The 20,256-nt window shown below is 36.4% G+C and overlaps 1 protein-coding gene across 1 annotated transcript; it reads left to right on the top strand.

Moving 5' to 3' along the window:
* On the top strand, window positions 1-1,400 carry LOC129773476 (uncharacterized). The gene is made up of 3 exons (XM_055777088.1): window positions 1-221; window positions 659-693; window positions 1,204-1,400. Exons 1-3 carry the CDS (start codon window positions 1-3, stop codon window positions 1,398-1,400), a joined length of 453 nt encoding a protein of 150 aa, XP_055633063.1.
* The last annotated feature ends 18,856 nt before the right edge of the window (window positions 1,401-20,256 follow it).

Genomic DNA, 20,256 nt, shown 5'->3' with positions numbered 1-20,256 from the left:
ATGGTAATGGAGCTAGCAAAGAAAAGGAAGGCTACGATGCTCGACAAATCGGGGATGCTGGTCTTCATTGAAGTGTGGAAGGACAATATTCTGTCCCTTCGGAGCACTTCCAAGAACTCCCACAACTACAAGCAAATGTGTGAGGAGCTGAAAGGCCACGGCGTTATACTTACGGCGGTCGAATTGAAAAACCGGATCAATAATCTCTCTCGGAAGTACAGGTAGATACTTTTTGAAAAGAATATAAAATCAAGTCAAAATAATGGCATATTTGGTCCCTACGTGGGGAAATGTGCCCTTTGTCAAAATAATCACAAGTGCCCCTGATTTTCATAAATTCCTGATCCACTGAAAAAAATCATGAAATTATTGCCAGAGATAAGATATTTTTTGTGGCATTTGTGATTATTTTGACAACTGAGCTACTAAAAAGACATCTTTACAAAGCATACGGACCAAATATGCTTTTATTTTGGCTCGAATTAACTTGCTTTTCGGCTGTTAAAACGTTTGAGTCAGCACTCTACGGGCAATTTTTTGAGATAGTGTACTTTTACAGATCCGAAAGAAACGCCATGGGGCCCTCGGGAGGATCACCTTCTTCTTGGGATTATTTTGATATTCTACACAGCTTTCTCCATACTTATAAACAAAACAGCACTCGCGATTTGATGGATGAGGTGATTGGTTCCGGTAAGTTAAAAGTAATTTTGACAGTAAATTTTCGAAAGAAGGAGACTGCATGGATCGACTTTCTCTTGTGTTAAACATCATCTAGAAAGCTTTCCTTACCATTTTTAATTTATTAAATGTGAGATAAGAACTTCCCTTTCAATTTGAGTCGTACAAATATAGTATCAAATCTCATGCAATGGGTGACGTTAGCGGTGGTCCAAATGACCTGTTTGGTATAATTATTCTGAAAAGAATCAAACTGAGACCTTGCAGAATCATGCGCGGAACGTGAATGTATGTGAATAACCACTCAGTCTTAGCATTCAAATTCATTTTCATTGAAGCAGCTTTGGATTTATGAGTAATTTGAGTTGGGTTCTGATTCAAGATAGAATAGATAGTTCATCCGGCATCTTCTGGAAAGTATTCCAGCCAAATTTTATAGTTTTTCACTCAACTTGAAAACAGTTTTTTGATCTATATCAGGCATTAACGAAGCAACTAACAATATCTTTTATTTTGTTCCAGATGATGACTACTGCGATGCTGAGTATTTAGATGAAGCGTACAACCCGGAGAACGACACATTCGCTCAATCTATGTTTATGTCACCTTCTGCGCCGACATCATCAGTATCATCGCCATCATCAAGCCGCAGGCATTCCGCTCCTAAAAAGAGAAAACAAAATGTGCAGGAAAAATTGTTGGAATTGGCTATAAAATAAAACGAATATATGGTTACTTTTATGGAGCATTCCAAGACTACAGATCTTCAAATAATCGAGCTCATGAAAGAAAATAACGCGTTGATGAGCAAGCTGGTCGATAAAATTTGAATTGGAAATTGGAAATTTGAACCAAATAAAACATGTTCAAAAAATCAAATGAATACAGAAATTGATGAAAAGTTTGCGGTGGTGGGTACCACCCACTGTTTTTATAGTGAATATAGAGGGAGATAATGGGACAGTTTCCCTGTGATATTTACCGAAATGTACCATCAGTGCGTTTGTAATCCTGGATGCTGATGCGTTCTCGTTTCTTACTATCAATCCTCTTTGTGGTTGTTGCTTCGAATTTAAGGTTAAAATCTGGATCATCCATTTTTTGTTAATATGGTCATTGTGGTTGTTACATAGGTTATGTAGAATGCAGCAAGTTTTGATAATTGTATTGACATTATTTAGGTCGACCTCCAAACCTTTCCCGATTCTTCTGAAACGGGCCTTCAGATGGCCGAAAGCATTCTCTACAACCCGTCGGCATGCTGATAGATGATAATTAAATAACTTTTCATGCTCCGGCTGATCTACAGAAAATAGAAACGGCTTCATCACCTGGTTTGACAGTCTGAAAGCCGAATCGCCGATCAACAGTATCGGTACTACAACCCATTCGATTAGTTTCGAATGCGCTTTAAATGTCTCGTTCGTGCAGTGTACTTTTTTGAGTTTGGAGTTCTCAAAAATAGTTGAATCATTTGAACGGCCAGGAATTCCTACGTTGATATATGTGAACCGGTAACGATGATCCACCGCAGCAAACAGAATAACCGAATGCCATCCTTTGAAGTTATAGTAGTCGGTTGCCTCATTTTTTGGTACTTTGACTTCTATATGGCATCCATCAATGGCACCGTAGCATTGTGGAAAACCCAGTTTGTCGAAGCCACCGACTATTTCTGATATCTTCTCCGAGGTTGGTGGGTATGCGTCAAACACTTCGTGTTGCACAACATCTACAACCGCATTGCAGATTTCAATGACCAGTTCACCCGTAGTTGTTCTTCCTACACCGAATAGACTTCCAATAGTTCTATATTCCGCTGACGATCCGAAAGCATACAGGGCAATAGCGATGCGTTTCTCCAACCGAATAGCAGACCGCCAAAGAGTATCTTCTCTTTGCAGGCGATGTAATTTTTTGACCAACAAATTAAACGTACATCTGTCAAACCGAAACGTGTTTTTGAACTTTTTATCACTAAACTTTGGTACTTCATCTTCCCAAAATCTAGAATTTTCTACCTGAAAGACCGATATAGTTAGAGAAATTAAAGTTGATATTCAAATGCATCTTACAGTTGACCACACCCTACGTTTTCGGGATTTAACAGGACTAGAGAGTAACGAAACGTATTTCCTGTAGAGCTTCCTAGATATCAAAGCTAACATCCTATATTATCTGCTCTGCTTCAACAGCATTTGAATTTTTCTGTTATTTTGAATCATTTTCGTTCTGATTACGTTCAGCATCCTGAAGAAATAAAGATACAAAAAATAAACAAGCAAGAACGTTGACGGCATTGAGCTTCGTATTACGAAACGGGGGAGTAGGCATGACAATATGGATTTGCAGAAGAAATGAACACACTTTCAAAATAAAAACTATGAATGATAATTATTTTTCCCAAATCAAATTAGTACTCCATGTAAATGAAAATCACTTTTGCATGCAAGTGGTGAAAATTATCATACAAAAATTATGTCTAAATATAATTTTATATTATAATGGTAAGTTTTGGTGAGAATATTTGGAAATTTATAGAGAATAGTTTAAATTAGGGTCAGAACAACGTACTTCTAGTAGGCAAACAACGCCAAGAAAAAAATTTCATACAAATTTTAATAATTGAAAACTGCCTTAGGGTCGATAGAGAAAAGTTGGCCTCACACAAACTAATGTCGTATCCAGATGTCGACACCATTCCGTCGTCAACCCGAATGCAATAGATTTAAATTCCTGATTGTCAGTTTGACATGCGGTACAATGTACAACCAAAGTATGTCTGTCATGGTACGATAGTACCTGTACAACGCTGTACTCTTACAACGCAAGTACAGCTGTATGTCTGTCCCTGGTATAAGACGGACATGTTAAGGAAAACTTCAATTGAGGGGCTTAGAATGCAAGGGGTGTAAGTGACTTGATCGATTTCTCTCCATCGACTTTCTCTTTTGATCATAACTTAACTGCAAACACATTCCCAGCTTATTTGACAATGATAGATCGATAGATCAGAACCTCAATAATCGGTTTCTACAGCAACATTAAATTGGAACGTTTTTGTGCGCTGAGTTATTCACGAAAGAAAAAGTTGATGAAGAGAAATCGATCAAGTCACTTACACCCCTTGCATTCTAAGCCCCTCAATTGTATCGTTGGAAACTCATGTTTTCAAAAATTTAGAGCAGTTCCTTACAGTTCAATATACTGGTTTTCGAAATAACTGGCCAAATGTTTTATAAAAATGGGTTTTTCCATGTTTTTTATTGAAATTAAAACAAGCCGAAAAGTACAACATTATTATCAGTGCGGATAAAGGACATGTAGTGGGGGAATATGGACATGTTCATAATATACGAAGCGTATAAGTTTATAGCTCGCGAGAAGAATAATTTCGCTCCCTCTCTCAGTGTTTGAGCGCCCAGTAACTGAAATAGAACAAAAAGAGAAAACAATATAAAAAAGAGTTCAATATTCTTCCCTTCACTTTAGAGACGAATGAACTCTCTGAGTTTAAAGTCTCTCTAATTCAATACCTTCCTTCCTTCCCTTCACTTTCCATCATGCATTGGATGTGATTATGGATGTGACTGTCCATTTCAACCCCCCAGTGCAATTATTTCAATAATTTAAATTTACCACTTACGAATTATTTTACTTTTCTGTACATACCTAATATCGCTTCTCTGTCAACTCAAAAACCTTAATATAACCATCACCGAATTAAATTTTGCAATTAAACCACTCAAAATGCTTAATATCGAAGCCGCAAAAGTTACATCCACATCATGTTCGATTTCCGGTTTTTGTTTCTCTATTCCACTTTTGATCAGTATTCATTGTCATAGGATGGTTTAAATATTATAGAATAGCATGTAGAAGGGTTTCCCATCAACAGAAATTCATAATGGAACTATACAAATCAACCACCTGTCCATTATACCCCCACTGTCCGTCTTACCCGCGGCTCTCCTACAGTGATTTAAACTCTAAATCGAACGCCACCATGCTCTTTTCTCTTCTTTTGAAATTCGAAAACCAGCTTTCGGAACATTATATTTATAGATGAAATCATAGTGTTTAATAGAGATGGGCAAAAAAGTTCACTTTGATGAACGGTTCACTCACTAACCGTTCATCTAAGTGAATCATTTCTTTTGAACCGTTCTTTCGCTCTTTCGTTCAGCGGTATTAAGAAAACATAGAATGTTAGCTGGAACCCAACATCAATAGACAGCTAATCATTGATATCGTTGGATTGAATGGTGTACGAATGGGATTTATATTTTTAAAATTTAGTGGGGAAAGATATGCTGCTTCTTTAAAAGTCGCAAACTGTATGTGAAAATATGTTTATCGATCGGCAAAAGTTTATGTAATACAGTGGAACCCCGCGAACAGCGAGTTCCATAGTAAATCCATAGGCCTTCCCGGGATTATTCAGTGAGTGATAGTTTAATGCACTTTTGTTCTGGTCATGGCTTTCACATTATCTGACCACTGATCTGCCGTAATCTCGCGAAGTGACGCAAGCGCATAAGGGAGAAATTTTCAGTACGAGATTTTTCGCAAAATTGCATGTATAATCTGCACACGCGTACATTACGAAAATCTGATCTGTACAAATTGTGTACATTTGATGGAAAAACATTGCCATCGGCTCGATTTTTGAAAAAATGCAGTTTTATTTAAGCTATGTTACCAACGCCAGTTTGTTGTGAAAACAGCAAATTTTAATCGCTGTTTCCACAACCGATTGGCGTTCACCCATCAAAGTATGGGAGAATCTGTTTCCAAATATTTTCTACAACATGCCACCGTTGAGTGGAGCATGAGGTAGCATCAGAGAGAAGAGTTCTACACATTTTCCGTCTTTGTAGCGTGTGTCGGGCGGGCCAACGTAGTTGAGAGCCCGATTGTAACAACTATGGACAGCATATTCTATTCCAATCCAAAATGCAATTGAAAACATCCGTGTTGAATAAGATAATTCCGTCCGAAATTATCCGATGTAAAGCAAATACAGTTTACGTGAGGATGTTCTGAGTTTTGTTATAATATGCGTTTCGATGGAGATTTTAGACATTACTCTTCGATCAACTCTCAGCTTCAATTCATCTGAAAAAGACATTGAGCAAGTGAGGTAAGTAAACATCGTCAAGATGCTTTGTCCCTTGATTGATGTTGTTATTTGAAATTTGTTGGCCCTTCTCGTGCATTCTATGCCATCAGGACGGATTAAAAATCATATCGCATCAGATTCCAAATTACGTCACATTATAAGGAAAGTGGCATTTGCGCCACATCACAGTGGAAATGGCGCTTACGCCATTCCGTTTTCAAGCTTTTACGGGGTCATTTTTCCACATTTCTATAAAACTTCGCAGTCGTTTGAAAGGATTTGGTATTCTTTATCGATTTATAACATAAAAAGTAAATTGTCAATTATGGCGCATGCGTCACTTTGCGAGATCACGGCAGTGATGTACACGACCTTGTAGACGGATAGTTTAATTACTTCTGTATTGATAAAACATAGTTTTCATGCTAAAATATCTTTTTTTCGTGTTTCGCACTCATTTTAGTCCATTATTGCGTTATCCGCAATTTTCGTTATTCGAGATGAGCCAGCCAGACTATTCCGCGGATAACCGGGGTTCTACTGTAATTTGATGCGCACAAAATATGTACATTTCTTCATATTCTCTTTTTGGACAACATACAGGTTCCATGTAAGATCATATTTCATAATGTTCATTCAGGGAAAAAAATCAGCAGCGATTTTCACTAACAATCAATCATACAAACAATCACGATAACACGTACACGCTTGGCCTATTGCGTGAATTGTGAATTGAAAGCAACGAAAAACTTTTTTCTCAACATGCCCTCACTATAAAATTTTATGTTTACCTAATCCATGAATCGCCCCAGCTTCCCCCAGATTTTTTCTGATAATCAGAAAGTATATGATTGTTACGCGGAATTAAAATAATACATTAAATTGAAAATATATAGTTTTGCTTTTAAAACAACGAAAATCTAATTTAATTTTGAACCCAAAATAGAGTATACATTAACAAAATAAACCCTGCGTTACATGCATTTTGCTCATAAATGACAAATCGTTTTATTTCCCTTACAAACGTTCTCGTTATGTTTATCCATTCCGTCTAGCGCAAATCAGTTCAGCTGCACTAGTTCGTTCGCAAACAGTTCGCCCGCAAACACCTCGTTCTCAAATGGTTCGTTCCCAAACAGTTCTCTCTCAATCAGTTCTTTCCCATACAGTTCACTCACAAACAGTTCGTTCACAAACAGTTCACTCGCAAACCGTTCTTACGGAATCAGTTAGTTCACAAACCGTTCGCTCGCAATCAGTTCGTGGGGAGAACTACCGTTCTTTGAAAAAGAACGACCGCTCGTTCACTCTTTTCGGCGAACTAGTTCTTTCGTACTGTTCGTGAACGATTTGCCCATCTCTAGTGTTTTATGAGAGTGAAAAGATTTGCTATCTGTTTTCAGAATAATGGTTTGTATTTCTCTGGGATTGACGAATGTATGATTTCATTGTATTCATTGCAACTACCTTTAGCTGCCTTTAGCCGTTTTCTGGGAGTTTTTGTTTTCTGTATTCGGTAGAAATATTTATCTATTTATTCATCAAGTGGTTTTTAAACTCGTTTTTTTAGTAATTTGATGGTTTCTAACATTCCCACCCAAATTACTTTCATAATTTTATACTGGGTTTGATTTTGGGAGATTGTGGGAGAGTATCAAAAACCAATTGTAAGGTAACCATACGTGAACTTTATGCTTTGGGTCATTGTCTTAGTAAAACTTGAATCCCTGATTCCATCTCATTTTGTTGACATTTTGCTCCATATGATGATGATGTTGGATTAAAGAGGCTTTAAACTTTTCAGTTCATTCGCCTCTAGAAATGCTCCATATTTTTCTCCAGGCTGTTCAAGTAAACATTATGATTCATTACACCATCGATAAAAACCAAATTGAACAAGAAAAAAATTGTACTGTGTGTGGATTCCAGAATGCACATTAGAGATGGACAAACCGTTCGGGAACGGTACGAAAGAACTTTGCTTTGCTTCTTTGTTTTTAAGAGGCTTTAAACTTTGCAGTTCATTCGCCTCTAACGAAAGAACTAGTTCGACAAAAAGAGTGAACAAACGGTCGTCCTTTCTAAAGAACGGTAGTTCGCCACACGAATCAATCGCGAGCGAGCGGTTTGCGAACAAATTGATCGAGAATTAACTGTTTGCGAACGTAATGTATGCAAGTGAACTGTTTGCGAGTGAGTGCAGCTGAACTAAATAGAGGTGGAAAGCAAAATGCGCCGCATGTAATGGATAAATACAACGAGAACCCTTGTAAAAAAAGTAATAAATATAACAATATTGTCATTTATTTACATGCATGTAAATTAAGCCCCACGTTTGATTTTTCGAACCATTGGTTAACTTTGAAAAATCATAACTCAAAAACGAAAAAAATCGCCTCTGTGGTTTCGACACATATTATGTGAAAAATCCTCAGCATTTCAGAAAAAATATGAAAAAATATAGCGCTCTTGGTCCCGAGACTATCAAAACAATAAAAAACTAATACAATCAATAATAACGAGAACAGATTTCGAATTTTCTGCAGGTATAGTATTTTTTCAAAAAAAGACCATTAATGATTGGCCGATTGGCTTCAATTTGATATGTCGATCATATGAATCGGTTTAGTAGCTCAAAACTTATGAATTTTTGGAAAAAGTCATTTTTGGATAAAAGAGGAAAAAGTTGATTTTTCGGACAACCCTAAAATGGAAATGGTCACCCTACTGGAAAAATAAAAAAAATATGGGTCTAATGTTTTGTGATAAAGAACAAAACTACCACTTTCCACGAAAATCTGAGAACCACTATATCGGTTTGGCATGGAATGGTTTTCGGGTTAAATTCGTAATTTCGGGTTAATACTAAGAAAAATCTAAAAGGGGGGATTTCAGGTGAAAAACTCAAGTGCTGAGTGATAAAAGACACTTTGAGTAACATTAAAAAAGTTTTGCGGGGATATGCGGGGCAAGTTTTATAAGCACATCCGAAGAAAAATTAAACTTCCAAAAATTGTACTTACTTTGTGTGGTGTTAACACATACTACAATCAACCGAATTTTGAAACTGACAACAAATTAAAATTCTCCGTTAAAAATGCTTCAAGAAACATAATGAGCCAAAAAAATCGTTTAAAAACTTCACCAAAACACATGTTAGAAAAACACACGCGAAATAGTGGCACCGGCGAGCATGCGAAACTGGTATCTTATCGCGTTGCCAGAGCAACTATGCGAGCACGGAATGGGGTGAAACATGTGATCCTAGATGCCTTGAACTTTCTAGAATAAGGGACTGTAGAATTTTTGTGTTTTTATGCAACTTCATTTTTTGGGTTTTGGCCGCCTAAATTTTCTCAGAGACCACTGTGCGGCGGTTCGAAATACCCGCCCACAATTCGTCGCTCTATGGCAGAACATTTTTTGTGAGAGGTGTTGTTTTATGGAATTAACTTCCCTGTAATCTCCAAAACCAAGAGTCATCATTCGTGTTCAGGAGGCAATGTATAGATTATTAATCGGTCAATAAACAGTTAGTTTGTAGTATTTGAAGGATTGTTATTATTTTACAAATTACCAACGTACTTCATACCATACTTCATAACTTTATATCACTAAAAAGACTGCAGTCTTACGCTATGAGAGTGAATAAATAATAATAATAATAATAATAAGTCCCAGAGTGTCGATTTTTGACAAAATTTTTTTTTAGAGATGACACTAGATCTCGACGTGTCATGCAATTTTAAGACATTTGGCATCAAATTTTTTTTAAACCCCGATTCCTTTACTTAGGTGATTTTTCGATTTTCGAAAAACTCAAACTATGACCGTTTTGCGCCACTGAAGTCCGATTGAGCTGATATTCGGCATAGAGTGTTTTTTCGAGGTGGTGAACATTTTTTATGGAGTAACTTTTTGAAATTAGAGATGACCATTTTCATGGGCACCCTACTGTATACATATACTATTGTCGGCTGATAAACATATTTTCACAAACAGTTCACGACTTTTATAGAAGAAGCATCTTGTCTTTCTCCCGTAATTTCAAAAATATGAATTCCATTCAAATCAAAAAGTTGCCAACGATATCAATGCAAGGATAAGTATAGCTGACTAATATTATTGTCTTAATATATCTTACATCCGACTATGTAAAATACAACGGATATTACGGATGTTATGCAACGCAAACCATTAGCACTTGTAGTTTCTAGACTTGTAACTTGTAACTAATATAATTAATCTAATTATGCAACAGGACCCCGATGTGTAAAATAGAGATGGGCGAACGCTCACGAGCCGCTCATTTGATGCGATTCATCAGAGCGAGCGTACGATCGAAATAAAATCCAAATAAATATTTACAAATAAACCGCGGCTCTTAAAATAACCACGGTTATTTCATGAGTCTCATCAATTTCAACTTAAATCTGTGATAATCATTTCACTTCGTTCTGTCGACAAAGAGATATTGAGGCTTAAAACCTTGTGCCTCCGACGTCGTAACGCCCTCGTTTTTGAATTCCCCCAAATGTTCATTCATCCATTCATTGAAAATTGATTCAAATGCAACTTCAAACAAATGATCACTAAACCAACGATAGTCCTACGTCCACCTTGTGGTTATAACCCACTTCCTTTTCTTCTTTATTCTTTTCTAACTTTGAGTGTAGCAGTTATACAATCTCGACATCTGCCGTTCTGGGCGAAGGATATGTGGCCGCCATCCAGCTCCAATCTTTATCCGCTCAGTATGGCCAAGGCCGGTTCTAAACGCCACCCGAGTTCAACAAACCTCAGACAAACATTGAGCTGTACCTGAAGAGAAATGGATCTAGACAATATTATAAGACCCTGCCGTGCGTTCCGGAGGCGTGTGGAGGCCGTAAATGCAGCAAGTGCAAACTCGATCGATAATTAACATAGTTTGAGATCCCACAAACATCGTCCTTTTGAATAAACATAAAATATCGAAACAAATTTTTTTGAGATTTTTCTTATTTTTGACAATACTCAATGGTGCAAACATTATCCCGCAAAGGGTAACTGTCAGGAATGAGTGAACCGTCAATTCCTTCCATGCATTCGATTTTCGTCCACTAGTTCTACACATGTTCGTTTTTTTAACCTTTCTGAGCAACTTCACTTTTAGAGTACATAATTATTTCTCTAGCTCTTGTAAATCCTCATCGTACAAATCTGGAGAAATACTTCCAATATCGCACGACTGGAAAAATTTCTGGTATTCCATATTGCGGCTTCCTTCAGATTCAAGTTTCCTTCATTAAAATCAAATCTCTTTCTAATCTGCTTTACTAGCTCCACGGAAAACTGCGACATATATCTTTGTAAATTAATTTTTAATTAAAAACCTTATTAGAAAATTTACAATAGAAAAGTCTGTTCCTATCAGTGCTTTATAAAAAAAAGATCTGTAATCTGAACAGTACAAAATTTGTATTAACACATTAAGGACCGAAAAGAAATCTGTAAGACATACGCCAGGGTCCGCATGTTTTGGGGCAAACTTGTATGTTTCATTTGTTGGGATTCCACGAATGAAATCGTTTTCTTCGCAGTGGATGAGACGAAGGCGAGCCATCGGTAGGCCTTGTTAGATCATTGGCAGACCAAGGAATTAACCATAAAATGTAGAAAACACGGGTTATCCATCTCGTGACTCGTGAGCGGTGCGCAACAGTTGAGACGAGAAACACGAGAAAACTCGTGAGCGGTCCGTAATGTGTTAAGAAAAACGACAACATATGTACCTTTCCAGGAACTCTTGACAGCAAGATCGGCCTTTCGTTGAGTCGTCATTGGCGATTTTAATCCTTCCATTGGGCCCGCGCCACGCGTTTTTTGTATTTTTATTATTTTACTTATTTTTATTACTGTACAATATATAAACCTAGATTTTTAGAACGACCACTTTACAAATCGAAGATTTTCCGGTTACATACCGTTTCAATAATTAGTTTTTTTAGATATGGTTTAAATAACCACCATAACTTCAAAGCTGAAATAAACAAATTGAGTTATCACAGTTCCGTTTTTGTGGAAGAACTGAAAAAATATACTGAAAAAATATTTTTGACGTAGGACTACGTCTTTCATTTCTATACCGGGGTGTAAAATCAAAGTTTCGAAAACGAAAGCGTTACGCCGGAGCCTGAGATTTTGAGCGTTAATAGCTCCTAAACAATCGAACGAAATAGTATGATAAACACTTCATTCGAAAGATAAAATATCTACGCGTTATATACTTGTTACTTTTTCACCCAAAAACTTGTTTCAATAGCCTCAAAATTTCTTTCAAAATAGGCTATTGAAATCACCAATCGGTATATAAGCGAGCACCGCTCTGGAATCCACTCAGTTATAATTGAACAGCGATTGGGGCATGTTGTCGCTGTTGTGGTGAAGCTAACTTCGTTTATCATGAAAGCGCTGATGAACGATGTCACCAAGAGCCTGTTTGTGCACCTTAGGCCAGAAGGGAATCCATCAGAAGGAGAGCAATGCCACAAACGGTTCCGCTTGAGACATCGGAGCAGCCACCACACACACACACATACACGCGCGGAACTTTTTTCGTTTGGTTGCCAGCATCCAGCATTGAGAAGATTCCGGAAAAAGATGTTATCGTTGCTGAAAAATAATCTACCAGTTCCCTTTGGAATTGAAAAATACATTCATGCGAAAGAGTTTATTTTAATGTTTTCTATCCATATAATACTGCGACCAAATACATTTGGTTTTGTGATTTGTCAATCAAGTGCAGTTAGCAGGAAAGCTTCTGAAGATTATTCTCCCCCAGCAGTAGAATATTTTCGTATCCAATATTGGATGCATAAAACCTTGTGCCTCCAACGTAACGCTCTCGTTTTCGAAGTTCCCCAAATATTCATTTATTCATTCATTCAGAATGGGTTCAGATTCAACTTCAAACAAATGATCACTAAATCAACGATAGTCCTATGTCACCCTTGCGGTTATACCATAGATATAATCCACTTCCTGTTTTTGAAACCCTACACTGAAAAAAATCGATTTCAAAAACTAAAAGTCGATTTTCTCAAAATGGTCATCTCAGATTTTGATGAAATGGTAGACAAATTGTAGATAAATATGTGCCCTACAACTCTTCCATACATCGCAACTTGTGCATATTTAAGGCAAAAAAGTTTTTCTAACAAAAACATTTTCAATATTTTATTGAAATTAAGTTTATTTCTTTTTTGTGAATGTTGAATGAGTGTTTCAGAGGTCTTTATTTCAAATCAAATGTACTTATGACATTTTTTGACATTAAATTAATTTTTATTCATCTAATCTTATACCATGTACATGTTAACTTATATTCTAAGAAATACAATCATCATATCTTTCCTATTTTTACTTTTTATCTAACATTTTGAAGATTTGGGGTTGATCTACTGAATTTGAAAACCTTTTAGCTGCGATTTTATTTTCATCTACAGGAATAAAGCAATGACATTTTTGTCTTCCCGATATTGTTTTCGCGTGATTGAATAGTTCCTCAAGCTTACTTGCCTTTTTGTATGCTGTTCTTTGGATAAGTAACAGAAATTCAATTTCGTGACACATTTGTCATTTTGTTTAGCTGCCCACTAATTATAAAGCTCTAGTGCTGTTTGGATTGTGTTTCCGTAATCTGGGGCAAGACTTGCTCTCTTTGCCAATCGTTTTAGAGTCCCTCCAATTGCATCATAGAGTCCTTTCCAGTAGGAGGTGACAAACAAATGCAATTCTGCTTCTAGTCCGTAAACTTTTTTGAAATTACACAGAATGGCGAAATTCTTTTTGTTTTTCTAGTGTGCTGCTGCTCCATCGGACATGAAAGTTATTTCAGTAAAATCGATTTTTTTTCTGACAAATTCTATTAATTTTTCTATAAACGACTGAACTGCCACAGTGTCGTGTGTTAAAACTTCTGAAATAACTATAAAGCTTACGTTTTCTAATTTACCATCTTTTTTGTAGTATATTTCAAATGGGTGAATAGTTGCTTGCGAGTTATTCCAGTGATAACCCTGTGCCGCCTTTTGAATTATGAATGAATAATTGAGCCTGATTCTCGAATACACTTCACGGAGGAAACGAAATGAAATGTATCCGCGATGACAACGGTACGGTGTCGACATCTGGATACGAAATTAGTTTCCCACTAAAACTCATCATTATAATATAAAATTATCTTCAGATAAAATTTTTGTATGAGATTATTATACCACATAAAGAAAATAAAGTTTTCCATTCACATTGAACACCAGTTTGATACGAAGAAGTTAATCTTCATTAATAATTTTTATTTGAAAAGTGATCATTCTGCCTGAAAATTCATTATTATCTTCGACACTTCACTAACTCGTAAAACGTAGTTCAATGGCGTGCCGTTTATTTTGTTCTCACCGTGAAGTGTATTCGAAAATCAGGCCCATTTTCTGAAAAATCACAAATTAATATTATTTCTCCTTGCGTCAAAGATTCTTTTTTATTTCGCAAAAAAGCAGCTGTTTGTAAATAAAGTCATGCTCTATGAGTTTGTCTACTTTATCAACGAAATACGGCACAAATTCATCGATTGGTTTTGAAATCGTTCCCAAATTAAAACGAGCTGTGGTCAGCCATTGTTGAAAAACGATTTCTTCTTTTCCGCTTTCCTATAATAGAATAGTTGTTTCTTCGTGAATTGATGTTTTGGAAACACAATCCTTACAAGCACGAAGATGGCAGTCTGTCGTCCGTTTTAAAACACTACATAACATTTTTCCCATGACTTCTGTATGCGAAATCGTTTTCAAGCAAGCTGTTATCCATTATTTTAACATTTTCAGGAATGGTACATACACAAACATTGTGGGTTTCTGTACTATCAAGTAATATACAGTGCTTTGGTCTCAACTGCGTAAACAGTGTGAACCCAACATTTATGTTGCAAGTTTTTTCGAAAATCATGAACGCCTTTTTGAGGAACATCATCAAAAGGCGTTTCTGGACATGCTCGCTCTTACCATTTCGAAGCTCAGATACAAAATCATTATTTCCTAGCATTGTCCTGCTAATATCATCATTGTCATAGAACTAGCTAACTTTGAGTTTAGCTGCAGAGCCATTTTATTTATCCTTTAATAGATACTTAAATCTACAACAACTGTTCGATACCTGACCAAGAGATTTTTGTTGTTGCTCTCTAAATTGAAACATATTGTTTTTGACTACAAAAACTAAGCTGAAAACTGTACCTTAGCTCCCAAGGGCCACCGTAAATCCATTTGTACCTGATATTGATGTTTTCTATAACTGTACATTCAAGAAAAAAAATAGAAAATTTTCGAGGAAAAATCTTGAAATAGTTTTTGTTAGGAAAACTTTTTTGCCTTATATATGCACATGTTGCGATATATGGAAGAGCTGTAGGGCACATATTTATCTACAATTTGTCTACCATTTCATCAAAATCTGAGATGACCATTTTGAGAAAATCGACTTTTAGTTTTTGAAATCGATTTTTTTTTCAGCGTAGGGTTTCAAAAAATATTTTTTCAGTATTTTTTTTCTGAAAATTCAATTATTTTCCTAAAACTCTTCCATAGATCATTTTCTTGTAGGACTTACCATTTTCGGGTTAAAAAAAATAAAAAAAAGGTCAAAAATATTTAGCCCTTTCGTCATGCCAATTCCATAGACGAGTTGGCGCGAAATTCGTCCTATCTCAAACACTCATTCTATGCAAAGTTCATATAACTCGTTGAAACATAAACTGTATCATAAATTGGTTCTACCGTTTTGATTCAAATAACATCCAATACAACTTTCACAACTTATATCATGCATTTTGTTGCTGAAAATTTTCTTTTGGTTAAGAAAGTTCAACGGATGTCATAAATAATTGATTTTCGGACAGTCACAAGCATATGTGTCAAATAGATGTAAACCTTGATCCCGCTTCACAACGACTACTTCAAAGTGTCGTCAAGCGTATAAGAAAATCATGAACAAGTGAAACTTTTCTTATTACGATGCATTTTATCCTCGGTATACCTACCTGTTTGCAAGGAGAGTTTGTTAAACTTTATCTGGTTTGTTGGAATGAATTTGCAACAGGGAAACTCGAGCGTATTGGATAAACGGAATTAACATTTTCTTACACCACATTAATTTGCAATTCATTACTGTTGTTAGTTTCCATGGAGCTGGAAGGTAGAACTTACCCAGCTGCTGGTAATCCTCAGTAAATGGGAATGTTTTAATAATTAAACAAACAATTTTCTCGAATAGAGTCCTAACTTAAATGGTTCGAAATGATTACACGGAGAGTATTCACATGGTGATTTACGACGTAAGCATCCAGGCATAACTGCACTCTATATGATTCTCATCTGTTCAATTATTCACCAGTATAATTACCCGGTCTGCATGTAAAGCTCATTCCGCGATATTAAACCGTTTTGCAGAAACCATCGCGGTATTACCGACTACCTGTAAATCATTAGAAATGAAGCTGCCATTATCCCTAAAGCGAGCAGAGAATTCTTCATGTAATTACATAAAATATAGCTGTTGTCAAGATTCCCTGCAAATTATAATCATTTGCAAATTTGTTTTTCAATCAGTGAACCTTGTCACGGCCTCACATTGAAATATATCATGAGTCATGAAATTTCCGCACCTCCAATGCAAAAAAAACACCCACAAGAGTGGCTAAGTGATTCTAAGTTTTATGATTGCATTTCTATGTTTTGATTTCTACACTCTGTCTAATGTGGAGGATACAGTAGCGTATTTCTCCCCCCTCTCGGGTCGATACAAAGCCAATATGCAGCGAACGCAATCTTGAAGGCACTTGACTGCTTATGCCGCATAAGCAGTAGCCCTATACTGCAGGAGCACTCTATCTTGAGCCCGACATGCAGATGCTGATGCTGCCGTTGCCATTGCACTACATCATCCCATGCTATCGAGAAGGAATTATTCAAATTTATCTTGGATATAAATTTTGCCCCTCATATCTTCGCCCAGAGTCGGTGGGCTATGAGACGGGCGAGACGACGACGACGAATAGAATGTTTTGAACATTATTTCGAGTTCTTCCTTGGTTGATGTAATAGGGTTTCCCATCGTTGTCCCAGTCTGTCGTATCACGTTGCGAATTGTGGCTATATCCAGCTTTGCTGTTGCTGTTATGGTTCATAATCAGTTTCAAGATATGTGCAGTGAAATAAGAAGCAGAAACCAAAAAAAAATGTTGCGAATGGCATTTTCAACACATGTGGATATAATTTTATTTTTCTTCTCATAGAATTTATAGATCGATAAGTCAACATGATTGCCAAAAGACCGTTTGTCAGTCTGCAATGATTTTTCTCTCTACGAATGATCTGGATGAAGTTTCTGAATGAACGCGTGTGTATACTTCTCATTGAATTCTACATACGAGCATACGATTGAAAGCCAGTAGTAGCGTTCCATGAATATGTTGCCGCAATCTGATGTGTCAGAAATACGTACAAGGATTTACCACGTCTGGTTCGAATTGCGTTTTTCACTCACATCATACTCCGAGAAGACATTCGGTCCTATTTTCATCTTGTGTGCACTTTTCAGCAATAACTTGATGCCAAAGATTTGTCGGTCGTGTTTCGAATATTCAGCAGCTACTGCAAGAGTTTTTCCTAAATGAACTGAGAACTGCGCTCGATGAATAGAGTAAAAGGCTGAAAAGTAAAAGTACACCAGCTTGAATTCGAATCACGTTCCTGCGCTTTTGCTTTGAAAGAGACAAAAAAAAGTGCAGAAGGACTACACCACTGGCTAGGCATTTGATTTTTCCTTTCAAAATGTGCTTCAACGGGGGTTGATGAAAGTATTAAATTTATGTTCAAAACGGATGGTCCAGTTTGTTATCTCTAGAACATGACATTACGGTGATGAAAAACGCATAAAAATAAAGACAGAGTTCTAGTCATAAATTAATCCGCAAATGTGTTTGCCAGACGATTGCTGGCGTCGGTTATGAAGTGAATGGAGCTTCAGGAGATGAGCTTTGGACTTTACACGCGTAGTATGTTTCCAATGAAATATTTATTGCACATGTTCACTCATTCCATTATTAACGAAGAAATTTATTGGGAAATCGAATTAAGTTGCTTTACCATGAATCAAAACTCAGTTTGTGAAAAAAACAATCCATTACTTTTACTTACATTACTTTTATATAAACTTGAAGACTTGATCTGGCATGGTGAGAAGAACCCGATTAAAGTCAAATATACACCAGTTTGGTCCCTACAAACTACAAACTCTCGTCCATGTTGACGGAAAACTGTTATTTGATAAGACTGATTCTCCCAACGTTTTCTTGGGACGATCTTTCCACCAACAAAATCAACTTGGTGTTGAAATCTGAAATTCCGAGCTAAACAATCTTTTTTAGCTGTAGAGAAAATAGAAAAACTGTATTGCGGATTTTACACCTGATAAAACTTTTGCGTAAGAATTAATTTGCGTCGATATTTTTTTCAAATAAGCTTCAACCGAACATCTAAATTGAAAAAAAATCGAAACAATCGAAAATAATAATTTAACAGCTCAATTTTTTCCACGAGTTCGATTGTGAAGATATTAATGAAAATCGTTTGGCAACCATCACTTGCGTTCACTCGCGGCAAAACACTCCACAAACAGTTTCGCCGCATTGAGATTCGCATCGCATCGCGTTCACTATGGTATAGTATAATAGAATATCGATTTTCAAGAAATAAATGATTCGGTAAGTCTCAATCAATTTAATATTACGTTTATTGTTCACTAAATGAAACTGACAGTTCTCTGGTAGAATAATGAAACCACCTCGAAAACCGCCTGTGAAACCGCACTGTGTCAGCTGAGAAAAAACCCCCGCGATATCCATGGCGGTGAATCCGCCTAATTGCATTTGATTTCCGCATTCGTGAACGAAAGAGCTTTCCCGCAAACGAGCCAGCGCCCGCGCCCACATCGCATCGCATTCACTATGTCATCAGTCTAATAATTGCATACTTGCAGTAAAGAGTATATATTCTGCTTATCCCATATTTTTAAGCTCGTGATCACTGGTATTGCTTGTCAGTTTTTTTTCTGAATAGGACTATTTTTCAATTTTCAGGTCTATGCAAAAGATTTACTGGGCAATTATTTTTTGCATAAGACGTTTAATTTGATCAAAAATGTGTAATATCTTAGATTGAGAGTTTTAGATATATAGAGAATCATGCCAAATAAAAAAAAACGTTTTAATATGTATTTGTCGTTTCACACCTCACTGAGGCACTTCCTCTTTAACAAATAATTGATTGATTGATTGCACTTTTAACGAAAGATTGAGTTTGTTAATTGTTGCGTAAAATGATCAAACATTAAAAAATCAGTTTCTATTTCTCTTGTTACAAAATCTGCATGGATATCCAACAATCTGTAATCTGTATATACAGATTCTTGGCAAAAAAAAAATGCTGCAAATCTGTATCATTACAGAAAAATCTGTATATGTGGCAACACTGACTATAAGTAGTTAAATGTAACAATCCGACCGGTTGTCCTGAACCGACCCCCTCTTCGATTACGAGAATTAGACAGGTACCAGGTATGGTATAAAGGCCCTCGCGTTAGTATTAGTAAATAGCGTGTAAAATTGTCTGAATTTGAGAGGAATTTAAAAAATAAATTTCGTTCATTTTGTCTCCAAGTTCAATGTTGTGAGCAAAAACATACAGAAAAACGGGGTTATATAAAAAAAATTCTAAAATTTCTGAACAAAACACCGTGGTTCTGCACACTATCCAGCAAACATTGAATCATATAACTTTTGCGCATGCTAGGTCGCATATAAATTCGTATCAAATTACAATCGTATAAAATATCAATCAAAGGACACATGATGTGTATCCGAAATCGTATAAATGCAAAAACACTATTTTCTATATCATTGACGGATTAAGTCGTATATCTGTAGAACGGTCATCCTAGTATTGCGATATGCAGTGTATCCAGCATACCCAGCAGTGTCATGTCGAATCTCATATCAGTGTAAAAAGCATCGTTTTTCGTTATATACGGCTTCTATGCGTATAAAATATTGCGTATACGGATATCGCCTCCACTTTTGTGTGTATATGCCAGTTATATGCATCCTATATCATCCGAATGTGTCTAGGATGTATGTATATCGCCTCTATTTGTGGCTATTCATACGATCTAATGTTCGCTGGACATTTTTATATGTTTAAGTAATTTCCATGTACGATACAAAAAATCTGGCTCACCTGTAGAATATGTCGAATCACGTTGGGCGCTACATACCGAATTTATGGTAGTGTCAAATAAGAGGTGTCACAACGTTGACAATTTGGTTGTATGTTGATCTTTTTCCAGCTCCCTTCATTTTA

Source organism: Toxorhynchites rutilus, chromosome 3 (genome assembly GCF_029784135.1).
Source record: "Toxorhynchites rutilus septentrionalis strain SRP chromosome 3, ASM2978413v1, whole genome shotgun sequence".
NCBI lineage: Eukaryota > Metazoa > Arthropoda > Insecta > Diptera > Culicidae > Toxorhynchites > Toxorhynchites rutilus.
Note: the sequence above shows the minus strand (reverse complement) of the source record. Positions and strands in the feature narration are given on the sequence as shown.